This window comes from Sturnus vulgaris, chromosome 4 (assembly GCF_052056855.1).
Source record: "Sturnus vulgaris isolate bStuVul1 chromosome 4, bStuVul1.hap1, whole genome shotgun sequence".
Taxonomy (NCBI): domain Eukaryota; kingdom Metazoa; phylum Chordata; class Aves; order Passeriformes; family Sturnidae; genus Sturnus; species Sturnus vulgaris.
The window spans coordinates 48,998,493-49,025,415 of record NC_142246.1 but is presented as its reverse complement, the minus strand read 5'-3'; the positions used below and the strand labels follow the sequence as shown (position 1 = coordinate 49,025,415).

The 26,923-nt window shown below is 41.3% G+C and overlaps 1 protein-coding gene across 2 annotated transcripts in view; it reads left to right on the top strand.

The window, feature by feature from the left end:
* Window positions 1–14,137, top strand: part of TET2 (tet methylcytosine dioxygenase 2) — a 71,526-nt gene extending 57,389 nt beyond the window's left edge. Inside the window, exons 5-10 of one of the 2 annotated variants that reach the window (XM_014878305.2) lie at window positions 290–498; window positions 1,297–1,447; window positions 3,644–3,733; window positions 6,274–6,411; window positions 7,774–8,134; window positions 9,416–14,137. In XM_014878305.2, coding sequence (XP_014733791.1) covers window positions 290–498; window positions 1,297–1,447; window positions 3,644–3,733; window positions 6,274–6,411; window positions 7,774–8,134; window positions 9,416–10,809 — 2,343 coding nt within the window. In that variant the 3' untranslated portion in view covers window positions 10,810–14,137. Of the gene's footprint in view, window positions 1–289; window positions 499–1,296; window positions 1,448–3,643; window positions 3,734–6,273; window positions 6,412–7,773; window positions 8,135–9,397 lie in introns of both variants that reach the window. The other variant, XM_014878304.2, reaches the window with a different exon arrangement.
* Window positions 14,138–26,923: the final 12,786 nt, after the last annotated feature.

Sequence of the window (26,923 nt, the reverse complement as noted above, 5' to 3'; positions counted from 1 at the left end):
AGCTGAATCAGAGCATGGAGGAAACTTTTACAAAGTTGGTTTCCACCACCATGGCTTTCCATGCCATCAGTCAACCTCTTAAAGTCAGCTTCATTAAACACAAAGGGTAGCCCTGCCGTATCACAGTGAGAAAAACAGAATGAACTGCCAGAAGCAAAGAGGAGGATACAAATAGAAGTAACTTCCCCATACGCACAGTGATGCTGAGGTTTCCTATTCTCTTGCTCTTCACATTAAGAATGCCATCGTTTGTGTTGGGGCTCTGGGGTGTGTGTTGCTGTACATGCAGGTAGTCCGTAGAAGCAGTCAGGAGGAGAAGCTGCTCTGCTTGGTGCGTGAGCGAGCAGGACACACGTGTGAGACGGCCGTCATTGTGATTCTCATCCTGGTCTGGGAGGGAATCCCAACCAGCCTGGCTGATAAGCTCTACTCTGAACTCACTGACACCCTGAGGAAGTATGGCACGCTCACGAACCGGCGCTGCGCCCTGAATGAAGAGTAAGTGGAGTAAAGGCTGTACTCACCAAACCTGCAGCCTCATCTTCAGACCCAGCACCTCTACTCATGCTGTTACTCTGAAACATCTACAACCTTCCTAGCTGTTCTAGGTGGTTTGAAAACCCACAAACTTTGTAGGAAACCCAAAGTAAACACTCTTATAAATAGGGAAAAACTCTTTCTCAGAGTTGTGAATCATTTCAATATATTTAAAAGAAGAGATCTCAGCAGGGACAAGGATAGCTGATACCTCAACCTTGAAATAAAATCTGGGTGCACTAAACCATACTTGTGTAAGCTGACAGACTAGCCTCAATCTAAAGAAATTGCACTGTATCTTTTTCCCCATGCCTTTCTTGGAGACAAGAACATTTAGACCAAAATTACCACAGCTATCACTGTATGTTACTATGGCTTCATGGGTAGTGATATTTCAGGAATTACTGCCTAGCCCCTGTCAGAGGGCTCCCACATTCTTGCAGTGCTGTCAGCACAAGCCCCTGAGGCACCATGAATATCAGTACGTAACAAGGCACCACACAAACATACCCTCATCTGAGCAAAGCTGGGTTTCTCACACAAGTGTAGAACCCCCAAAGACCCTGCTTTGTAATCATGAAATTACTCACTCTGATAAATTCTTCTGTGTATGTCTCCTTCTTGCATTTCTTCATTATTTACTGGTGGAAGATGATCCACACCGCTGATTCCCTGGAGCACTGGCAGAACACTGATGGCCACTGCCAGAGCACTACAGGGAGACCTGCCTGCTAACAGCTGTATTCTCTTATCTTTTAGACGGACTTGTGCATGCCAAGGGCTGGACCCTGAAACTTGTGGTGCTTCATTTTCCTTTGGTTGCTCCTGGAGCATGTACTACAATGGTTGTAAGTTTGCCAGAAGCAAGATTCCAAGAAAGTTTAAGCTGATGGGGGATGACCCAAAAGAGGTTGGTGTCCATTTCTGAAATGAGCTTCATTTGCAAAGAAATGTTTTCTGTCACTCTGTAAATAGAGATACAGTACAGGGAGCAGGCCCCGAGGCCTCCCTGGGTGCTGTACATGTAGGGTAATTAAATAACTGCCAGTCAAAACCGATTGATTCCAGTCACTTAGCCAGCTGAATTGACTGTCCAAATTCTAACAGCTGGTAAAAGCCCTGAGACTTGAAACCATGTTTGCAGGCTTTCACAATTAGAGGAGAGGCCATGGCCTGAATAATTCTGGCTATATTAGGCCTGCAACTGAGCATTCTCCGGTGGCACAGTGGAAGGTTTACCAGCTAATGGCACATAACACTGTAACTGGGAACCAGAGCAGACTGGTTCAATGGAGACAAGCATGATGAAATTCTGAGATGACAATAGGAAGAAGAGGATAGGAAGACTCATTCTACATACAGTCCTGCCCCACTGAATGTTTCCAGACTGGGCTCCGTGTTACAAGAAACTGGCAAATGTTTAAAACGAGCCAGAGTAATAAACACTGGCCTTAGCCTAGTTACCAGATACCCTGAAGTTATGACTGCAGTGACTCCTGGACACCTCCAGCAAGTCCTGTGAAGCTCCAGTGGTCCAGTCTGCTTTCTGACAAGGATGTGCAAATTTATTCCCTTGCCTGTGTACTGGCACGTTAGCACACAGTTTCACTGTATTCTGATGTCTTACATAAATCCAAGAATTACTCTGTCATAATCAGAGACAGGTACTTCTGCATCCTACAGCCTGTGCTGAAAACAGTGCACTGTTCAGAATATCCTCATAACTAACATACAGGTTTTCTTGCTCACTGCTCTTCTACAGCACCAAGAACTACAGAATAGCTCTCCTCCAGACATGCTGTAGCCCAAAGCCTTCTTTTATCACAACCTGCAATCCAAAACTACTTATATTTCTAAGATGGATACCTGACCAGAGCACACCAGGGCGCTCTTCCAACTTGCATTCTTGGATTTACTTCCTATGGAAGCCAGATTTAGGCAGGAAAGAGGGTTTTAACCTCCAGTCCTGGTCCCAAAGTTGGGGGCAGCCAAAGCATGCATCCAGACCAGGGGCTGGGTTCCATAGCACAGACACAGTTTATAGGCAGCACAAACAGAATCCTCACCAATAAAAACTAGAAATTACACTAACAAATGCTACCCTACAGGCCATACAAAGGCTCCACATTCTGGCAGCAGGCACGAGGTCACAGCAAAGTATTTTTTGACAATTTCACGTCAAACCAAACTAGGATATTGTCCTGTAGTAGGGAATATAAACTTTCAATACACCAAATGCATTCCTCTCTGAAACCTGATTTCTTGCAGCTCTTCACATCTTCCTTAAATACAAGAACTCCTTCAAAAGGAATATGCTACACCATTATGCCACCATTCTGCATGCACTTAAAATTAAAGATAAGGGCCTCATACAAGTAAGATTTTGAATTTGAGATTCTCATCCTTAGAGGAGAATCAATTCTGGAGTATGTTATTAGATTCCTTTATAAAAATGCTTTATTTTGACAGTGTACAATTTAGAGAAAAAAGGAGGTGTGGTCATTCCCACCTCCCTATCATCAATTACTAGATACATCCATGATACTTCATTGCTTAAGGATTGGGAACTTTTTGAAGGCTGCAATATTTAAGTATTTTTTAAAGGCTGCAATATTTAAGTATTTTTAAATCTCTGCACGTAAAAATATTTCAGTATGTCAAAGTGTTGTCATTGTAATGTGCAAAACCCTTAAATTAGCCATATTTACTTGGACCATTCTGATGTTATTGCTCTCAAGCTTTCTGAAGAGTACTTTTTTCCCTGCAACTCCAAACAGGAAAATAATTAGGATTATCACACTTAGATGTAAAACATATCCATGTTGAAGAATGTGATTTTTCTTAATATAAAACAAATTAAGAGCATAGTATGTGATGCTCTATTGCAGGTTTCCCACTACATTGCTATAACTGCTCCATTCCTTTAAAGGCCTTGGAACAATAAAATTAAAAGAAGATTCACAACAGTCACTGTCTAAACACCAGTGATATTGGTTTATGTGTTTACACAACTGTCAGTGTAAACATGATTGTGCAAGACCCTAACTTGTTGGATCTCAGATGTACAATATGGAAATGTCATTGAACCCTGTTTCATCTCTAACAGGAAGAAAAACTAGAATCCAATTTGCAGAATCTGTCAACCCTGATGGCACCAACCTACAAGAAGCTTGCACCCGATGCATATAACAACCAGGTATGAAGGGGAAAAAAAGGAATATGAGCAGTCATGGAAATAACCTGATTTTTAACATACTTCTCAATGTTTCAGCCTTGCACCAAACTATTATATACATTTTGCACCGACATTTGTTTGATGTCAGCAAGAAGACAAATAGAAAATGCTCTCACAAGTAAAACCAGCAGGATTTGGTCCACTAAGTAGAATTAATCTTTTCACTTACATCAACACGATAAAATTAGTTTACTCTTCACCTCCAAAATACAAATTTATCGATTTAACATGACGTACCATCCAAACCAGCAAGGCTGCCATGAATATGGTGTGAGATTGGCAACAGTTTGCACTCAAGTCCTGAAGCCACAGTTTCAGTTCTGTTCTCTCAAGCAGCAGATGAATTTATTTTTCACCAAAACAGCCTTTATAAACATGCTTTTAAAGTGAAGGTTTATATTTGAATACATTCAGGCCTGTGTATGCCCACAAGTGCCTGCACCAGCCTTCTTGCACAAGGGGATCGCATGTGCCTGTTTCCTGTGGATCGGTGTTCTCGGACACCAGCACGTTCAGAGCTCTGATGAGGTTCCCAGTGTAGCTGTGTCTCATCTACATTTCATTACAAAGTGTCTTTCAGATAGTTATACTGAAATTTGACAGCACATCACCTGCAAACATGTAAGTGTTGACCTTCATTTTCATTGCTCAGGTTTACTACCATTGAGAACATTCACAGAACTTACAGTCCCCAAACTTGCAGCATCTACTGCAAACTGCAACATCACCCTGCTTTTCTATTGACAGCACTGTACAACCAGCCCAAGACAGATTCTCAGCTTTAACAGAAACAGTACTAACACAAAACTGTCTATTATTATCTGCTGTAAAATTCACTCCTTTACTGTATATTTAGTAGCAGCTAGACAGGGTAAGCAGACTCAGTGCAGACTTACCCAGTTTCACTTACAGAGTTTCACTTACCCAGTTTTACTGATCAGGTAATGTTTGGAGACTCATGGAGAAAACTGTGGCTATGTGCCCACTAGCTGTGGTTATCTGTCCAAATATCTGAGAGACATTCTTCAAGAGAAAATAAGAAGATAAATTTTTAAAAATGAGGTGGTGAACAATAAATTATTTCTTTGCTTGGGCTGCTTTTCCCACAAAAATTCACTAAAGGACTTTTCTCCAAGTAGGTTGTCATGCTACCCAACATTTGTTGAAAATACATGCTTTTACAAGTTTCAATTTTTACCTTATGTAAGAAGGCATGTGTATAGCTTGGCTTATTTCAGAAGTTTCATGTAGACCCTGTATTTGTGGGGAAACTGTACGGGAACTACTGCCAGTGGCTTTAAAAGAGAGATGATTGAGTTCTAATTTGTATAATATTGTAAAAGGTTCTAAAACCAATAAATCACTAAAACCACATTTCAAATTACCAGATTTATTCTAATCCAAATCTGGACCACTTCTGGATTACAATCAAGAACTGGAAAGGGTCTGTTTCCCAACTGGACCAAACAGAACATTTTGGAGAGTAGCTGAACCCATATAGTTTGATCAAATGATTATAGTCTGGCTAACATTTCAGACCACTCACATTTAATTCCAAAGAAGTTTACATGGTTTTCAAGTTTTGTTCTGCTTTTATTTTCAGATTCCAGGGAATTAAATAATCCTGATTTGAAAAATAAATGTCTGTGAGCAAACAAGACATATTTTCAGAGAGTTTGAATGAAGACCCAGCAAAGCTTCTAATTTGACCTTAACTTAAAAAGGGATCCGTTAAGTTCCATTAAGTGTAGATGTTCTGCACATTCACTTGAAAGGTTCAGGAATTTCAGCAAAGCATTTTATAAACATGTGGTTTATAAACCACATTTATAATTTTCTAAATAAAATATGAAACCATCATTTTTCTAAGACTTTATCTTCCATTATAAAACCCTTTCTTTTTGTATAAGGTCTGTTGTTGCATTATGAGTTCTTTGTAAAGCTCCTTAATAATGACAGCATGGGTACAAAGTACTATCTTGACTGAATTATCTCTCTTTTTAGTCAGGGGTTAGATTTGTATTTAAGCTAATGAAATACATGTTTAGCATGCCAAAATATTACAAATCAAAGAACAAATTATTATTTTTCATTAAGTCATTCTGAAGTCAGTTTTCTAAAGCCTTTTTCCCTTAATAGCTTGGTATACTTCCAGTCTATACAAACATATCACTCTCAGAGTGCCAGTCACGGAAACCATGCACTTCATTCGTCATGTAAAAACACCAACCCCTGGCACAAAATCAGGAGTAATACACAAGGAAAAGTGTTACTGACTAATTTCACAATCACGCCAGAGACTGAAGGTACCAAGGAACAAGGCAGCAAGGAATGAAGCACGGACACAAAATGGCCATCAAATTGCTCTTGTTTATTTATTTTCAAGATGTGTTTTTTGTCACCTCCAAGATGTGAGGGAGACCTGCCCTTTGTCACAGCAGAGCATTCCTTGTGTACTCGGTGTCCTGGAGCACCCAGTGAATCCTGTCCTGTCTCTCCAGATCGAGTACGAGCACAGAGCCCCTGAGTGCCGCCTGGGTTTGAAGGAAGGTCGCCCATTCTCAGGGGTCACCGCCTGCCTCGACTTCTGTGCTCATGCTCACAGAGACTTACACAATATGCAAAATGGGAGTACTCTGGTAAGTCTGGGATGTATAACAGCTTCCTCACTCCAGCACTCAGCTCGTGGCTTTAATTCATTATCTCCTCTCTTTTAAATTTATACAGCATAATGCAGATTAGTAAAAAAAAAAACAATTAGGCAGTAACTGAGCTAATTACCCCCTACACATTTTTCTTTCAAATGAATGAAACTTAAGGTGTGTTAAAGAAAGGTTTAACACGGACCTTATAAAAGAGGAACTGTGAAGACAATGGAAAAAAGGTCCTAGCAGAGCTGAAATGTATGCTTTGCTGTTCCTGGCACAAAATGGTTCATATTTATTCTCTTGAAACCCTTCTTTTTCTAACAACTTTGGATTATATTTTCTAATAAAATAAAAGTAGAAACAAATAACTTCTTTCTGAGAGAGTTTTGGAAATTTTGGATTTTATTCCTACTTTGGATGAGCAGAAAGTCTGCAAATCCATGTACCATTTACTCTCCTCAGTTCTGATTTCTGCCAGGTACAACCAACATTCTGTAGAAGACACCAGAAAAGCAAGCTGGTTTTCAATGTGTATTGCATTAATTCTGTGACAAAACAGTTGGGCCAAACATAGGAGAGAATACTCTTCAGTTCTGAGTAATCATAAAGGTCGTAGTTTGAAGCAGCTTCCTAGATTCACAGTGCAGCTCTTATTACATCCAGAGAGAGTATCTGCCTTTTTAATTCAAACTGAATTTTTCCTGTTTCCAGGGTCTGACTTAATTCACAAGTTAATCACCACCAATACAATGTACATTTCCAGCTGAGATTTCTCCCCAAAGCTGGGACAATGATTTTGCTACAGAATATGCCCCTACCAGCATCTTTTTCCACAAAGATCCTCCTAATACTTGTTCTAGCTAGAACTAATACAACAGGCTTGCTGCATGACAACAGTAACTCCCCTAAATCTTGTTATTAATATTAACACTGTAAGGGGGTGTGAAGTACAACACCAGTGTATTATATTGCACACTCTCTCTAATAGGTAGCTAGAAATCTCATGTATTGTAGTGAAAGAATCTTCAGGTGGGTACAAAGTCCCAGATTCCACTGCTTTAGCTCTCTGGCCACAGTACAATGGATCACAGAGTTTATTTCACATGAGGGTAATCCCTAACTATACTGTTCATTTCAGCACAAGTAAAATAAATAGATATCTATACATTTTCTGTTTCTTTTAACACTGTCCAACAAAGTAATGGAAGAAATTAAATTTTCAGGCTTGTGATATGCAAAAATTGCATAGAAACTTACAGTTAACAAAGAGCTTGCCAGATGCCAGTGCTCTGTGTCAGGGCAAGGCACAATGCAGAGGTAGAGTTTCAGATCTCTAATACACTTTTCTAACAGGTTTGCACACTGACTAGAGAAGACAATCGAGAAATTGGCCAAACACCAGAAGATGAGCAGCTCCACGTGCTCCCGTTATACAAAGTCTCTGATGTGGATGAGTTTGGAAGCACTGAGGGCCAGGAGGAGAAGAAGAGGAATGGCAGCATCCAGGTCCTTACCTCCTTTCGACGAAAAGTAAGGATGTTGGCAGAGCCCGTAAAGACCTGTCGGCAAAGGAAGCTGGAAGCAAAGAAAGCAGCTGCAGAAAAGCTTTCCTCCTTGGAAAACGGGTCTAGCAAAGCTGAGAGAGAGAAGTCTGCTGCAGCACGCAACAAGCAAAGCACCTCGGAAGCAGCAGGTCACGCAAAGCAGCTGGCAGGTAAACACAGGAATCTGAGCAGGGTCAGCAGTGGTAAGCATCCTACAGTTCAGGGCCAGTTATAATCAGTCTCAAGACAACCATTATTTTCAGACCAAAAAGGTATTGAAGTAAAAAGGCAAGAGATCTCTTGAAAGCGAATATCAATATTATATAAACTAGAGTGCCAAATTTGGTACAACTCCAGAGAAGAAAAAATAAAGTTGCAATGAGAAATCTTACACTGTTAGTACTATACTGTTAGTATAGTACTGTTAGTTAACAGTTGTAGAAATCTAGAAACAAACTCTACTTGCCATCCAGTGTATTGTAAAGTATCTTTAAAGGACTAGGAGTGTTAGAAGCCGTGAAGAGAAGCGTGTGGTGCTGCTGCCAAAGAATGACCTACACATTACTTAATGTCTGCCACTGTTACAGAGAACCTCCTAATTTCAGGACACACAAGCATAATCTCTTTACCACTATTTATACTCTCTGCCTCAAGACTAAAAGCAAAGCAGGTTTTCCGTAGTGGAGTAAGAGTTTATGGCAGTTCTCAGCAGCAGATTCGAGAGTCCTGAGCAAAGGAGTTATCAGAATTATTTTATTATTGCAGCAGGTTTCCCAGAGAGGAAAAAAGCAATACATCCAGGGCCACCCAGAAGGTCGCTAAAATACCTATGAATAGAAGCCAGCTGTCCCATGACCCAGGCAAGGGTTGTGACCATCAAATGATGCCATTGCACTTTAGTGAATGGTATTTTTGCTCTTATGTCTTCAGTTAATCTCACTTTTTACTGCACTGTTCTGTCTATCAGTGAACGTTGTTTTTAACATACTGCTAGGGACATTTCTTGGAGTCAGTTGATTCATGTAGATGAGAAGAATTATTTATTCATGGGGAAAAGAAAGTCACTTTGTGCACGGCTGTTTGAGAGCACTTTGATGCTCCATTTCATGAGCTACTTAAAAGATTATTCAACTCCTTGGATTTTGTGCATGTGACTCTGAACAGACTGCACTGTCCTCTTTTCCCCACTGCCACTAGCATCTGATCTCGTTGGATGCATGCCAAAAAGGAAGAGTAGCCTTAGTATTTATTCAGCTTCTTAAAGGATGGTGTTTGAGAAATGAGAAAGGGAGCGTCTGTTAATGAATCTACTTTTCTTAGAAATTTCATATAAAGTATGTAATTTGTTGGGTGGTTGGTTGATTGGTTTGGGGCCTTTTTTTAAAAGCCTGTTTGTTGTGTGGTTGTTTGTTTTTTCCTTTTTACATCTACAGATCTTTTACGTCTTTCAGGACCAGCCACACAACAACAGCAGCAGCAACAACATCCACAGCGCTCTCTCCCTAACAACCCTCAGTTAAATCCCATTAACTCTTACGCGGGTTCAGGTTCTGCAAATCTCTATGGAAGGTTGCCTAATCCAGCCAATGCTTATCCAAATGCTTCGTACACTTCAGATCCATACGGAGGGTCCGATCCCATGAACCTCTATACAACCTCATCACAGTCTGCGGGGTCTTATTTGAATTCTTCCACTCCCATGAACCCTTATTCAGGATCTTTAAGTCAAAATAACCAATATCCACTCTACCAATGCAATGGAAACATAGCTATGGATAACTCCCCCTCTTACTTGGGCTCCTACTCTTCCCAGCATCAGCACGTGGACTTGTATAGTTGCCAGAGCCAAGACCATATGTCTAAACTAAGTCTACCACCCATTCAAACATTATACCAGCATAGGTTTGGGAATAACCAGAGTTTTGGTCCCAAGTACTTGAATTATGGAAACCAAAATATGCAGGTAGACTCCTTCAGTAATTGCACCATTAGACCAAATTTACACCATGCAGGGTCATTTTCCTCTTACTCAACTCATGAGGCCAATGGCCATTTTATGGAGATTGCCTCAAGGTTAAAATCTAATCTGAGTAATCCAAGCATGGATTATACCTCCATGAGTAAAACAGGTGAACATCACCACATGCAACCCCCTCCACATTTATCACATGACTACCATTCTGCTCCAAATATGTTTAGTGGTCCTCCTAATTCACTGCATCTCCAAAATAAGGATAATGAAATTATTTCACATGCAGTTAATGGTTTGTCTAACATGCTTCCAGGTCAAAACCCTGACAGGACTACTCCTCAGGGTGGTTTAGATAAAACTGACGTGCTGAATCCAGAAAAAGCAGAGGATCCCGATGAAGTCTGGTCAGATAGTGAGCAGAACTTTCTGGATCCAGAAATTGGAGGAGTGGCAGTTGCTCCATCTCATGGGTCAATTCTCATAGAGTGTGCAAAACGTGAGCTTCACGCAACGACTCCCTTAAAAAATCCCAACAGGAACCATCCCACCAGAATATCCCTTGTATTTTACCAGCACAAAAGCATGAATGAGCCAAAACATGGTCTGGCTCTGTGGGAGGCAAAGATGGCTGAGAAGGCAAGAGAGAAAGAAGAGGAATGTGAGAAGTATGGCCCAGACTACGTGCCTCAGAAATCCTACGGCAAAAAAGCCAAGCGGGAACCTGCGGAGCCCCACGAGCCCTCTGAGCCAACTTACCTGCGCTTCATCAAGTCCCTGGCACAAAGGACACTGTCAGTCACCACGGACTCCACTGTAACCACATCTCCATATGCCTTTACACGGGTTACAGGGCCTTACAACCGATATATCTGACTTCACACCTTGGCTGGTTACCTCATCTGAAAAATCTTGTCACTAGGGTAGTAGTGCTTTAGGTTTCGTGGAGGGTAAGGGTGGAGGAGAAAACTGTTTTTATGGAACTCATCGGTGGAAAACACCTCGGCACACCAGCAAAAAGAGGTAAATCTCACAGAGCACTTGTTTTCCACTGATTTTTAAGTGGTCATAGATGGCACGTAGGAAACAAGACCAAAGCATCCTATGCAAAAAAAAAAAAAAAAATTAAAAAAACAGAAGAAGAAAATAAAAGGAAAGAAAAAAGGAGAGAACACAAATGTTTCACAATTTACATTGGAAAACACTGGCTCTATTACTGAAAGAGATAATCTGCAAATGGATTTTTTTTTCTTACAGTTTTGCACATCTGTGGCCACTTTTAATGTCATCGAGTTTGCATAGTTATGGAACAGGAGAAAAAAAAAACCCTAAAAAAAATAGTACTGTAGTATTACAACTGCAGGAATCTTAAAATAACATCTGGTGCTGAATCTATGGTGTACTGAAATACTGGAATTATGGCTTTTTAACATGCAGTTTTTACTGTAATCTTAATAGTCTTTTGATTTATTTAACAAAGTAGATAAGTATAAAACAAATAGACAGCAAAACACTGAATTTGTTTGAATATTCTAAAACCATGGTGCTATCTAAGAGAATGGTGTCTTTATTTTATCAGTCAAACAGTTAATGCCTTTATAATAAAATGTCAATGATGTTGTCAAATGTTCTTCAGCAACAAGGAAGACCTTTCATTCATGTATGTATTGAAGTTACCTGGTGTTAAAATAAGCTTACTTTTTAACATATGGGAATTACAAAGACCTCTGGATTTTGCTCATCCAGTCAAGTCCTAGAAAAGGACAATAAAATAGAGAGAGATATTTTTTTTAAATAGTGTTTCAAAAGCACTTTGTCTACCTAAGCTTGGCAACTTGAACAATGCTAAGGTACTAAGACATTAAAAAAAAAAAAAAAAAGTTTACTTTGATTTTAAAATGCAAAGATAATTTTTTTAAACTAAAAAAGCTTTTAAATACTTTTGGTTTAGCCATGCATCAGCTAGTGGGCTACATATCCATTTTTAATACAGTCAGTTATGGTAAAAATGGGGCTTACTGGATATAAGGGAATACTTTAGTACACAAAACACATTTTTCTGGTGCTCATCTCACACAGCTATACTGTAAACTGTTTTCTACAATTATTATGACAAGTTCATTGCTCAAATATGTACAGTTTTAAGGAAAGAATTTTATATTAGCCACAGGTAATAATTAGCAGCATGCAACAAACTACACCTAGTTAGCTTGGGCTTCTGCTGTTTCTAGAGATCTGTGCACTCCCACTATGGAATGGCAGAACTGCTTTTGTGTTGATAATTATGTACATTTTGGTGCAAGTCATTTCTCAGTGCAAGTGGCCTCTTTTCCAGGAAGACTGAGCAGACGGATGCCTACACAAGATGAATGAAACAGGGTTAGTTCTGTGCGCTTCCGTTGATTAATAGAAAAAAAAATAGGCAGCTGGCTTGCTGTGGTGGTTTTAAATCATTAATTTCTATTAAAAAAAGCAGGAGAGTTGTATAGTAAATTAAATTGTAAACAAAACTTTTTTTAACGCAATGCTTTAGTATTTTAGTACTGTAAAAATATTAAATCTATATATATTTGGGTTTTGAGCTCAATTCACATCATGGTGCTACTCAGCCTGCTACAAATATATCATAATGTGAGCTAAAAATACATTTAAAAGTTTGAGTGATGTTCCTACTTGTCATATACCTCAACACTAGTTTGGCAATAGGATATTGAACTGAGTGTGAAAGTTTATATGTTGTATACCATCTTTTTCCCCCAATAGCCTTTGAAAAAAACAAACAAACAAAAAAAAACGAAACAAAAAAACTCTTGATACTTGACATTTTAGCAAGTATAACTTGAACTTCAACTTTTCTTTTCTTTTTTTTTTTGTTTTAAAAATTCAGGGATATTTCAGCTCATGTTCTCCTATGCCAACGTGTCACCTGTCTGTATGTAAAGCTGTTGTAGGTTAAATATATTATTCTTGGGTTTTTTTGGTTTTGTTTTTTTTTCCAGGGATTTAATGTCTTTCTTTTGAATCCCTTCTCTTATTTTTCTTGTATATGTATTGTGTAACTAAAACTAATTTTGTAAATTTGTTAGCTCTTTTTATTGTAACAGAAGTGTTTAAGAGATTTAGAATGTTTTGACTGTTTCAAATGATTAAACGAAAAGAAAGTAGAATGCACTGAGCTGATTAAAGGGAAAAATGTAAGGCAGGGGTTTGGCAAGTGACTGTTTGATATAGTTGTTCAAGTCACTCTATAAACAAGGCTTCTTGGATACTGTAATGAATAAAATAAAATATAAAAAGGTACAGTCTGTACAAGGGCTTCCCTAAACATGCAAACCTCCATGTCCCAGCTATATCTTGTGCAATATACTGTAAGATTAAGTTTGGTCAAAAGAATTTCTAAGCAACAGAATCACAATGTAACTTAAGTAAATCAAAGGAGGCCTTTGGGTTTAATGGTCAAATATTTATTAGAGCAATTTTGTTTTTTCTCAGTCTGTGACTTTATCCACTCATTGAAACAAAAGTTTCATCTTTTAGGAAAAAAAAAATCGTTATATGTCAGATTAAGTAAATCATTATATATCATCATCTTTTGGTGATTTTTTTTTTTTTAATCCTATCTAATTCATATAATCCACAGTAGATGTTTGGTTAATATGCCATGCACCGTCATTTGCCAAACTGCTGGCAGCAGGAGCAGGAAGCTTAGTTGGTGAATTAGTTTTGTATTGTAAATACCTGAGCTGTAATTTTTGGTGTACAGAACCCTGCCTCAGTTGGAACGAATGACAAAGCAGACAGAGTTGCTTGTATAGGATTATCAGGTTGACTATAGCCATACTTGAAGATGCTTCTGAGAGTTGTCAACTTTACTTGAATGAATTTTTCATCTTGATTGACGCACAGCAGTGTAAAGTTCACTTCTAAAGCTAGTGGTTAACTTGTGTAGGAAACTTTAGCAGTTCGACACTAAGGTAATGAACTTCTATGTGCATTTTCTATGCTTATGTTCTACTTTTTTTTACTTTAGTTTCATTCATTTTCATGAGATGTTTGGTATGTCTATAAAAAGGATGGTTATAAATACTGTAAGTATTGTAATGTAATGCAGGTTATTTGAAAGCTGTTTATTATTATATCATTCCTGATAACGCTGAGATGTGGGTGTTTTTAATAAAATTTATATTTATTTAATGCACTCTAAGTCTGTGTTGCAGAAACTTGTCTTTCCTTGTCATTTTTATCAGCTAGCAAAGCAGGCATCACGCTCTAACAAAGTGCATCATTAGGCACTTCACAACAGGAAGCCTAGGCATCACATTTATTCCTAGTTCTGCTTTCTCTCTTGCCTCTAACAGGTTGGGACACAGGCTGCTGAGCCCAGGCTACTGCTCCATAAAATCTGTGTTTACAGGGAAGGAGGGAGGCATTTTTATGGGCAGGAAGAGATAGAGCTTAACTGCTGGTTTTCCACTGGTGTTTGTGTACACGAATATGGCATATTCAGTATCCCAGTGCCCTCGCTGCTCAAGTAACAGCCACAAATGCACACCTAGCAGAGGCAGGACAAGGGGGAGACTCTCAGCATTCATTGATTTGTTTAGGGCATTTAGCTGTACCTGGTTAAGCAATTTTATACTTTATTTCAAATCACTCCCAAATGGTGGGATGCTCCAACAAATAGTATTGTGCCAGAGGAGGGTTAGATTGGATATTAGGAAAAAATTCATCACCAAGAGGGTCAAAAGAGTGGAAAAGGCTGTCCAGGGAAGTGGTTGAGTCACCACCCCTGGAGCTGTTTGAAACACCTGTACATGTGGCACTTGGGGACATGGTTTGGTAGCAGAGTTGGCAGTGTAGGTTTATAGTTGGACTTAATGACCTTAAGTGTCTTTTCCAACCTCAATTATTTTGTGACCAAAAAAACCCCCAAAACTATAAAAGCCGAAAACCTCAGGTATAATCTAAATGACTCACAAGCTAGAGAAAAGCGAAGCAGTAAGAAAGTGTGTCTGAATCAATACCAGGACATACATTCTTGGAAGCATCAGAAAAAAGCTTTTTCTCCTGGTCCCTTTGTTTAACTTCAGGGCTGAATTCTGAAACAGCCTATTCTGTGGGAAAAGAAAGAAATTGCTCTCTCCACAGTTGCAAAATGTTTCTGTGACAATTGCAAGAATTCTCAAGCTTTCTCTTTAAGTGCCCGAGTTTATTGTCAGCACTGGTCACCCCATTCATCAAAACCACACACCTTGAAAGCCCCCCTGCTACGCACATTCAGATCACTCTGTGTCTTGGGAATGCGGCGATTTAAAACTCAGCAATCTGTAATGCTCCCACCCCTCGGCTCTCAGTGTATTTCCAGATGGGAATGTCTTGAGACAGGCTAGCACCCTGCAGCAGCCAAGTGTTGCTCTTTTCTGTGCACAGGTGCACTTCCCTGCATCAGCCAGCTGAACAGACAGGTGCACTGGCTTTAACAGAGCTCTCGCAGCCCTTCAGCCTTCCTCAGAAAAGAATCCTGCCATTAATGAACATCCCCACTGGCTGCCTTTCAGCATCATTTCTTCAGTGCACTTCCAGAGATCTCATTCCAGAGGTGCTAACATGGCACAATGTGCTCATAGCCGAGACCACAGAGAAGTCAAAGCAGACGTTCCCACAGCACCTCTCCCAGGAACACAGGCTTTTCCCGAGACAGCAGTTTGCTGCTGTGCCTCAGGGGGCTGTGACAAGGCATAGCTCACCGCCACCACCCAAAGCACTGGCTGTAGTCCCCATACAGTGGTTACAACTGGGAATGCCCAGCTGAACATCCAAGCAGCTTCTGCCTCATCTTTTCTCTTCACTTACCTATCTGTTCTGTCATTTCCCACCTTTTGACACCTCACAGAGAGGACAATACAGCTTTTTAATGGGAATGATTAGAAAGCCTGTGGTGACAAGCCAAACGGGGTGAACAAATTCCAAGCAAAAATTAAGAGAACACGTGATGATACTCAGAGATATGGAAAACTATCCAACACAAAAAGGATGGAAGGAAAAACACAACAGATTTCTCTTGAAGAAGCAAAGCAACTTACAAAAGGCAAGGATTAAGTCGTGGATTTCTCTAGATGCACATTTTCAAAACACTTTCAAATAGGAAATACTTTAGAACAGCTCAAATCTTTTCACTTAAGTAAAGCTCCAAGCAGAGGAACAAGACCTTGGCTTTAAACATGAACCCTGTGGTTTACCCTGTCTGCAAAACAGAGCCTATAGAAATGCACATTCTCTTGCCCTTGGGCTGTTCCTAAGAGCAAGGTCCTGCCAGCAGAGCTCTCCGTTACTTTTACACTTGTGTGACGATGCCCAAAAATGCCAAGGCTTGCTGGTAATCCAGCAGCACTGATACTAAAACTGGTACATATCATCTCAGCAGCAAATTAATAATCTGCTATTTGACACAGCAACATTTCCTTTTCCTGAAAAAGATGCGTCTGTCAAGTTCCTGTTATACTCAACTCTGTTTACCTAATGCAGACACAGGTAATAATTTTGAGGCACGTTTTGTCTCAAAGGACTGACAGTTCCACCCCCACCAACCCATGAGCCACAAAGACTGCTCTTTATTCATCTTTCTGTGAGACACTCTGCTTTCCAACTATGTTTATGCATTAAGTGAGTCCATTTACTTCAACCTGTAAGTTATTCCCTGAGTTAGTTTAATTACGGAAAATATTGTGCTAGGAGAGATTCTTGCAGAACTTGGGAGATAAGTCAGCTCTATGTTTTACTTCACCTCTAATCAGCAAAGAGAGTATCTGTCATCAGCACAGAAAGTGCTGGTGATTTAAAGAAACAAAAAATGCTCATTTTTAGAGGGAAGAAAAATCTTGCACTGGGGGCAAGAACATGAGAAAGAAGGAAGAGGTCTGTTCAAGATCTACTGCTGTCCTTTCCAATGGGAGAACACTGAAGCTGGAAGCTGCTTACTTGACTTGGAAGTTGCAACATGAGGCTCTTAAACCCCAGACAAACACCACCATCACTGCAGCAGAGTGGGAGTCGGGGGCCCCTGTCCAGGCAGGAGAGCACGAAGGAAAGATCCCCAGATGCCAGGCCATGGAGAAGGGAATTACATTCTTCCTACAACATGCTGTAAAAACATCTCCAAAGCTTTTGTGTTTAGAAATCTCTTTACTCTTGACTTCAAAAGATCTCCTTCCTTGCAAGTTTCTGAGAACAAGGCACCCTTCTTTCTCCCCAAAACCCATTCTGCCATTAGTTCAGGTGTTTGGAGTACTCAGAGCCTTGGCACTCAGGTCCTCCATGTCTGAACAGATTCAGATCATCATCACTCTAAAAGTCTTGTCTGGGGTACACACAAGCCCATCCCATCAAACCCCTCCATCCCACATCACAAAGAAACACTTCCCACCATTATATGAAGGAGTGAGGGAAGCCTGCTGTTCTACTTCCTTTTAAGATTGGTTTTAAGACTGAGGATTAAACCCCGTGCCACCCTCTTGTTACATGATCCCAGCAGAAGCAGAACATCACTGCTGGAGGCAGCCACAGGAACGTTTGCAGGGATTTTTCTTCTACAATCCAGCCAAGCCAATCTATGTTAACCCATTTCTCCCACTCAAGATTTGCTTCAACTACCACATTAAATACTTTGCCTTCATAGTATTTTACACACAGAAAACCATCCCAGGGTAGGTACATTTCCTCCTAACGTCATGGCAACACAGCTGTAGGCTCCTAAATCACAGCAGAAAAGCCAGTCAGGCAGGAACAGCTTGGAATTGGGGTCCAGCTTCCTTTTAGTTTCCACTGCATTAGCAATTGGAACCTCATTGCACTTTCAGGCATAATCATTTACCTGCTATTTTTCTGCTCCTGTTGTGATTATTTGTAAAAATGACGGCACCATTATCTTCTTGTATGTAAGGCTTCATACAGACCACTTTGGTAAGGAGATTCAACTGGAGGGGATGGCTTAAAGTGCAGTCTGCTCTGAAAAGGGCTGGGTAAAGTGGCATCCTGCGGCTCCCAGTCTGCATTTCAATTATTGTTGTAGGCCAGTGTGCCTGATTTGGAAAGGGGGGGGATGGCATTTCTGCCCCCCCATCTACCCCTTCCCAAACAGATGCAATAGATCTGCTCTGACTGGCCCTTCTCCCCACCTATGTAGTCCTGGTTCTGTTGACAATTGCACAGGCACAAAGCTAGTCAGATGGCAGCAATCCAGTTCTAATTAATGGGAGCAAATGGTTTGCTATAAACAGAGGAAGGGTTGGCATGGGGGAAGATGACAGATGTCAAGCAAAGGGAAAACATCTATTAGCTGTTCCGTCCTCCACTGCCACCCCAGTGCATTTGTTTTGCATGACAGCCTTTCAGTCCAGGACCTGGCTTAAAACATCCAGACGCCAAATATTGGGTCTGTATTCCAACATTTGCAGCATCCACACAGTCTTCCTAAGACACAATACTGGAAGGGACTGTATAAGGCAGAATTTTAAAACCTCAGGCTTGCCTGCTATTCAGGAATTTATACAGTCTTATAATCAGTAACCCTGACAAATCTCCCCTGTGTTTTGTTTCTTCTGCGAACACTCTCCATAACCAGAAGGTTTTGTCAGAGGGCTGCAGTTTGCAGGCATTTATTCTCCCAGCTCTTAAGATGAAAATGATTACTCATTTGCACGAAAGAATTCCAGTACCTCTGGTGCAGGATGAAACCAACAGCAAATTGTTTCCACTTTGACCCAGCTCCTGCAGGAGCCTCAGGCAAGCTGCAGAAACTCCTCAACTGAGCTGCTCCAGGGAAAACAGGGACCAAGTCCATGGCACAGCACACGTGAGTTGCAGAGAACACTCTGGACTCCTTTGTCCACAACACCAGGCAAGAAATACTAGCAGAGAGGAAAGTTACCTGTACTAAGACAATGCCATTGTGAGGGGATACCAGGTGATATCAGCCAAACCAAAGCAGCACAGGGAGGAGAAGGGAATCTGACAGTTCCGGGAGCACTCAAATTGCCAGGCACAAATCCCTGCCACATAAGGTGACAAGACAAAGGTGAGCCTCTCTCATAGGACTACCAAGACAACATTTAGATCTGCTCTCTTGGTAATTTTCCCAGCAGCAACACACTGGCATTTTACAGAAGGATTTGCATCTCAGGACTCCCAGCCCCAGCACAGGCAGAACATAGTTTCCAAGATAAATCAAATTGAAAACCAGATGTGTTTTTGACAAGAAAACCAGGTCAAGTGTAGCCACGAGGTTTGAGATCTCCTGCAGCTGTGCCTTTTACATGAAAAAAGCAGTACTGCCTCCTCCACCACATTCTCTGTTGCTCCACAGCAGCAGCTCCTTCCTTGCGAAAGCCAGGCAAGCACTAAGTTACACATTCTCAGACTCTCTCCAGAAAAACACATTTTAAGTCCAAGGGAAAGAAAAAAACTTCACAAAGTCTGAAGAGAACAAGTTTCTGTGAATTCAGCAAGTATTTCTATGTGCTGTCTTCATGCATTTGCAGTTAGGCAAAAGGGAACTACCCAGATACTCAGCTAAGTATGCATATCACAGAGTCATAGAGGATGGGTCAGACTGGAACGGACCACAGTGGCTCATCTGGTCCAACTTCCCTGCTCAAGCAGGTTCATGCTAGAGCAAACATAACAGGAATTGCACCCAGATAGTTCTTAAGTATCACCAGTAAGGGAGATACCCCAGCCTCTCTGGGCAATCTGTTCCAGATGTTGGTCACCTGCACAGTAAAGCAGTTCTTCCTCATGTTCAGGTGGAACTTTCCATGCATCATTTTCTGCCCATTGCCTCTTGTCCTGTTGCTTGGCATCACTGAGCAGAGCCTGGCTCCATCCCCTTGACACTCTCTCTCCAGGTGTTTATAAACACTGAGCTCCCCTCTCGAGGCTGAACAGGCCCAGCTCCCTCAGCCTTTCCTTGTAAGAGATGCTCCAGTCCCCTCATCACCCTCGTGGTCTCTGCTGGACCTGCTCCAGGAGCTCCATGTCCCTCTTGTGCTGAGGAGCCCAGAACTGGACTCAGCACTCCAGATGTGCCTCACCAGGGCTGAGGGGCAGGATCATCTCCCTTGCCCATCTGGCAATGCTCTTCCTAATGCACCCCAGGATACCAATGGCCTTCTTGGACACAAAGGCACTGCTGGCTCATGGATAGTTTGTTCTCCACCAGGACACCCAGGTCGTTCTCCACAGAGCTGCTTCCCAGCCTGTGCTGGTGCCTGGGGTTATTCTTCCTTATGCATATGGTCAAGTACAGCTGACATTTAACTATCTGGGAATATTAGAAGCCACTTTCATAGCCTCTTCCTAAGAAAGCTGTTTGCCAGTCGATAGTCACAAGTTACATGTGGCTGCTAAGTTACACTGTGAAGATCTTTCTACAGAGAAAGTCATGGATTGTCACTCTAGGAAAGCCAGTGCCCTCTTTTAGGAGGGTTATGTGTTATACTTGTGCTGATAAACAAACCAAAGGTTTGCTGCATATGTGATGCCTGCCTGCTTGCCTCTAAAGCACAGACCAAGCATTGAGCAGGCACTTTGATCCGCAGAAGGCCCTGCTGCTAGCAAGTATTCCCAAACAGCTCCTGCAAAAGAGCAAAGTGTTTGCCTGTTCAGTTAACATTGATCAATCAACTACACTTAAGAAGAGAGATTATACAATGTTACAGAGGCTGAGAAAAGATCTCTTGCCTTCCACACACACAAACATCTTCCAAAATGCAGCTGGGTTCCTGTTAGGAAGCATGATCGCTGTTTTTAAATGACTGTCAAAAGAGATTCAAGCCTTCAGTGCAGGGGAAAGAGCATTAGTCCAAGACATGCCTCTCCTCGAGAAAGGGGATTCCTCCTGCCACTCAACCCAAATTATAATAAAGCATGTGCTGGGCCAGAGGGAGGGAACTATGCCCACGGGGAAGCATGACTCTGTAGTGTAGGAATGAAGAGCTTTGCTGCCTGTTCTCATTTCTTCTTAAGGATGTGACGTTAATATTAAACAGCACATTAAAAGACAGTGCTCAGAAACAGCACTTGACCCCTGCCTTCCTCTTCACAGGAAAGCACTTTCCCCTGTAGGCTCTCTCCTTTCCCAGCTAAAATTTAAAAGCAGTCGAAACAAAGGTGTGATTCTTGTCAGGAGCTTGGTTCCCCTGAGCAATCAGTCTACTTTGATCACAACTTAGGAAAAGAAATTCTTCATTTTGGGGTCAGGCCACATTTCCCTATGAGCTGTGCCGTGGGACTCCCATTCTAAGCAGTCCTGGGTGGGTAGAAAAGGAAAATCCAGCTGGTCATACATGTCATGGAGGTTCATCACCTCCAAGGGTAAGTAGTGACTGAACAGGGAATAGACAGACTGCAGTCTGGATTTCAGCATCTAAACTCTGGTTAGAACCTACTTTAGGTATCCAAGTCCCTAAACTCAGTTTTTAAGTCACAGCTCCCTTCCAAAAAGTTCTGCTCCAAACCACATGGGAATGTTACAGCAATAAACACATTATCAATTTAAGTGTTCAGATATCACAGTAACAGCACCTGATTTTTGTATGCTTGAACTGGGCGAGCTCAATTGCTTTTTTCTTTTTGTGTTAACTTTCTTCCTGCTTTAAACTTCCACTCTTATGAGGTAAGCCCTATTAAAACACTTTGCTTTCCCTCATCTTTGCTTTGAAAGTACTTCCTTTAGAGAACAGTTCCATTGTCAAGCAGTTTACTAAAAAAAAAAAAGAAGAAGAAAAAAAGGAAAAGGGTGGGTGAGGGAGAATGAATGAAAGAGATGGCTTTCTATAAAATCTTCCAGGTCATCTAGTCCACCTCAAAGCAGGTATAGACAAGAATAGCTGCTCAGTGTGCATGTAAAATTGTTTTACTAAATGTGGAAGGAAAAGCATTGATTCAGTCTCAAAAACAAAAGAAGTCAGGATTGCACAGAACTGCCATTAGACCTCTTGCTGCTGTGAAATCTTAAAGGAGTGGAACAGCCACTAGCTCAGAGGCCAACATAAAGGATGCCAAAATTACTCTTCTGAATTTCCTCTCACTGCTGCTATAATTGGGCACCAGAAGGTATTTTCTTCTTGTTCACAATGCTGAGCACTCAAACCCGTCACTGCATACATAGCAGGCAGCACAAAACTGACAGCTTTTTCATTGATTTTTCATAATATGATCAAATATTTCACTATGACCCATAAAATCCTATGTGCATCATCAAAAGATGGGAAAGATGTTGAACAAAAAAAAAACCAACCCAAAACACTAAAAAACCTCAGAAACAGAGATGCAGATCTACTTACTGCTTTTTCTTCAGTAAAAGTCCATACAAAATGGTTTCCTTTCCAAGTCTAATCACATCAAATACTGGCAAGGGAAAAAAACCAAACCTCATTGGCCAGAATCAACTTTCAGCTGGAGAAGTGCCCCACAGTTAAGAACCATGTTTGTCTTGCCTCAACAGCCAGAGCAGTGTAACAGGACTGGCTCTCAGCATCACAGGCATATTGTATTCCCTTGTTTGGAAGTAACAGCATCAAACACTAAGGAAAGCAGCCCCCGTGCAAACTTCACCAGCTTGCAGTGAACTGCCCCAAATGTCAGTCTGAAAAGTGCATCTTGCCACTGGCTGTCAGCTCTACAGGCAGAAAGGCCCTATCCCAACTCATCAGCAGTGACCTCGAGTGGCTGATGGGGATTGCAAATGGCCCCGGGGCAAAATGTGTTTTCTACTCAAATGCATTCTTTGGGCCATTGGGGTAAGATAAGCAGAGGTGAAGACACTGAAATTCTCTTCAGTGTAAATCCAAACGTGCAGAAAGCAAAACCCCCCCATCACTGTGGCTGAAGGGCTGTTAATTTTAGAGCTAGACTTCATGGTCACTGTGGGATTCTGCAAAAGAACCAAGCAAATCTTGAAGTCTATAAAAAATATGTGGCCAAATACACTACAAACTCTTGGAACCTTAAAAGGTTTCAAGCTGTGCACGCTGAAAACCTTGGAAAGCCACCTGATTATTGGAATATAAACAGGTACTTCAGCTTCTTTTTAACATCTCACATTAACTAGCCAACACTCAGCTGGCCACTTTGAGGAGTATTTGAGTGCAGACTCACTGTGGATCAGACTACAGTAACATCCATTTCCATAATTATTGAAACTTTTTTTTTCCAATTACAGATTTAGAAAGCAAACCTTTATACAATTTTTGATTGCTCACAGAACAGTCCAGATACAGCCTAAAAACTTAGGTTTTGTAGTGTAAGTAGTAGGGATTCTGGGAAGTGGTTATGAAATGCAGAGCTTTCTCAGAGCCTTGCTTTACAAGGCTGAGCTCAGCAAGTGAGAGCTGTTTCAGATGGTGTGCTGCTCTGACCCTCTTACCCTTTTAAGATCCAAGAAACTCTCGCAAAGCCTAGTTCTCCAAACGTCCTTCCCAAAAGGCAATTCATAAAGTTTGAAAGCACTAAGATGACAGCGGATATGGGACTTGTGGGAAAGTTCAAGGCAAGACAACGTATGCATTCTGCAGAGTGCTACAGAATAACCACGAAGGTGTGAGAACTGACACAGAGGCGAGTGAACTGCTCTCACCCTTGCCCATTAGCCAGCAGTACAACTGGGCAGCATTTGCACAACTCCAGCCAGGCTCACCACAGCTTTTACTGCAAGATGCTCACAAACTACACTGAATCAGAAGCACCACCTGGTAATTGCTGCCAATCACAGTAAGACACGGACTGGGGATTTCTGAGTGGATCGTATGTGACAGAGGAAAGGCTGTCTTGAAAGAAAGAAAAAAGGAAAATGCTCCACCTCATTCAATATTCTCCTTATGGAAAAAAACAAACAAAAAGAAAAACCCAGAAAAAAAACCCCAACATAACATAAATAGTGAAAAACAGCACAATTCTGGCATAACTCAAAAAGAGGAAGAAGAGGGAGGACACTCTGAGGAGAGAAACTGTGACTGTTTTTTGGCGTGGATGCGATTTCATCACTGCCTGTTACAAGCTGCAGGAGTCAGGCCGAGACAAAGAGGATGGTATACAATGCAAAGGCAACCTCCTGAGTGTCCGATTTCTCCATGGGCCTCATAAGCAGGAACCTGAACACAAGCCATGAGCAGGCAGCACTACCTACAGAGCAGCCCCTGGGAACTGAGCTCAGTATAAAGTGCATCCATGGGAATGGCAGAGAAATCGATACTGCCAGCCAGAATTCAGTTTTCAGAGCTGCAGCACGGGACTACCAAAATGTCAATAACACAAAAACCTCTAAATTCCATGCAGAGCTCTGGGAGTTTCTGCAACTTGCAAATTCCTCCAGAGATCTGAAGATTTCTTTCTTTGCATCCATTTTCAGGTGCTGAAGAGATCTATTTGCACAACAGGCTGGAAGCAGATTACTCCTAACAGAAGGAGGGTCTTTAGTAAACACCATTTCCCAGGCTGTCACTTCTGCTTGGGTCACACAGACTTTTATGCATCAGTTACAAGACCTCTAAGATCTTCTAAGAAATCCTGCTTTCCTCATCCCTCAATAGTTTCAGATCTTTAAACCTCACTGCACTGTGACTGCAACTTTTCAGGGGCCTTTCAGAGCTGCCTCCTCTTCTACCAGGCTCACCACACTGCTGACTCAACAGCATCAGATGGCAAAGAAATTTTAAGAGCAAAAATAAGAAGCCATTCTGAGAACTATTAGGTGAATTCTACTTGTCATTATGCTATTTCTGTTCACAGTGGAGTATTTTAATAAATTTTACACTTGTGCACTACCTTCCATCAGTCAAAAGTCCAAACCTGCTTATATCTTCGTGACATTTTCCTGCTGTGAATCTTTAATACTATGGCCATCGATACTAATCCCAGGAAATGAACAAAAGCCTTCAACCATCAACAGGAGCTCACATAGGATGCTAGAAGGGAACATCATACCAGCTTGAGCAGCCACCAAAAGGCTTGTCAGTCAGAGTTTCCAGAAGAATTATACCTATGAGCTCTCTTCATTCACCTGCTCTATTTTTGTTTAATCCCCTCTTACCCCCCCTTCACAGCAACTCAACAATCTGCTTATCATGCCTACGGAAAACAGTATTATTTTTATAATACTTGTGACCTGTAAGAAAATTAATAAAAAAGTTTCTCTCACAAAGTGGTAAGGAACGTGATCTAAACCAAGATGCTATGTAGGACTCAATATGCATTGTGAGCCTTTCACATCTTCCATTTTAAGAGAAACGAAAAATAAGAACATTAAAACCCCTCACTTCAGATACTTTGAACGGAGTCAGTGAACAACACTCTCTGCAAGTCCTCTCACATGGGAGCCACACCCAAACATAAAATTTTTACTCTTAAGACAACTTGAAAGTGAGAAAGTTAAAATGGGCCTGGGGATGACTAATTCCCTTGGGCTGAAAGAGGGTATAATGAGTGAATCGCTAATAAAAATAAATTATATTCAGAAAGTCTGGGGTAAAAGTAATACACTCTAATGTAACTAGCAAACAGGAGGTAAGGAAACCCAAGGAGCAAAGGCCAGAACTTCCTCACACATTAGAAGCAAGTCAGTCCCACTCTTTTTCAATGTCTTTCACAAGAAGAAAACACCTACACTTCTGTAGCCAAAACAGACCTCTTGTAAAACAGCCTGACTCATTCTGGATACAGTCAGCAGGCAAGTTTATTTATTTGGTCAACTGGCAGTAGGTTGTGTAAACAGTGTAAGATCACCAGGTTTCTTCACCTGCTCCGTGCCAGCTTTGCTCACACTGGGCTGGTCCCCCTTGGAAAGGGGACATTCCATGGCTAATGAGCAGTCCCTAGTCTCCACCCTGCCCAACTGGGAGCTGTCTCAGTCTGAATAGCTACACTCCTAACACAGGGTGCTCCGTATCAGCTCCAGGGAGAGGTTTCACCCTGCAAAGTAAATGCTTGCAAGCTCCTCAGGAAGAGAGCCGAAGCTCTGATTCCTTCTGTAAGGCACAGAAAGCATTAACAGTGTGAGTAAACAGGAGAAAGGTCAGTAGCAGACAGTTTAATAAATTAATTCATGCTTCTTAACAGGAACTCAGTCCCAAAGTTGTAAAGATCTAGCTGAAACCTGAAATGTTTCCACATGCAGGCTCAGATTTCTCTTTGGTAACCCAGCATTCAATGGCATCATTCCCCTTTACAGGAGGTTTTACCTGTTTTCTTGGGGCCCAAGACACTAACCTAATACAAACACACAAGCTCCTCTCCTCCATCACGTATTTGCTTCCAAAATGTGTTATTACACTAAAAAAAAATCTTACCAGTGCCGTACTTAAAAAAACAAACAAAAAAAACCATACAATCATTAGTTGTAAGAGCATTTAATCACAGCCTGAAAAAGGTTAAATGCAGGAGCAGACTTGTCCATACATCACAAAAGTCCTTTTCAATTTCCAGTGACAACACAGACAAGCCTTTCACTTTCTCACGGCCCATCAGAAGAGTCTTAATCACAGCCTCACACTTATTCCCTCGCCCATCAAACCAGAACAAATGCCACACCCCTCATCACGCCCATCCTTGGGTTTGCTCACAGAACACCTCCAGGCAAGGAGCCTGGGACGATATTACAGACTCTCTCCCAGGCTGTTTTATCACATGCGGAGCACAGAAAGAACGTGGATAGTTACACCACAGCACAACCCAGAGTGGTTTTATCATTTTCCAACTGGGTTACGTTTTCATTTAATGGGGTTTTTAAATTTCCTTTTTTAGAAGTTATATAGTAAAAACAATCAATCAAAAAAATAAAATCCTACTATCCCTTGTCAGTTACCAGGTGCTTTACTACACGAAGTATTTTCACATGTTTCAGTGATTTCTTTTCTGACAGTGCTGAGGGCTAACAGCAAGGAATTCAGCCACAGTGGCACTCCAGCAGCTCCAGGTAGCATTGCAGGGTCTAACCAAA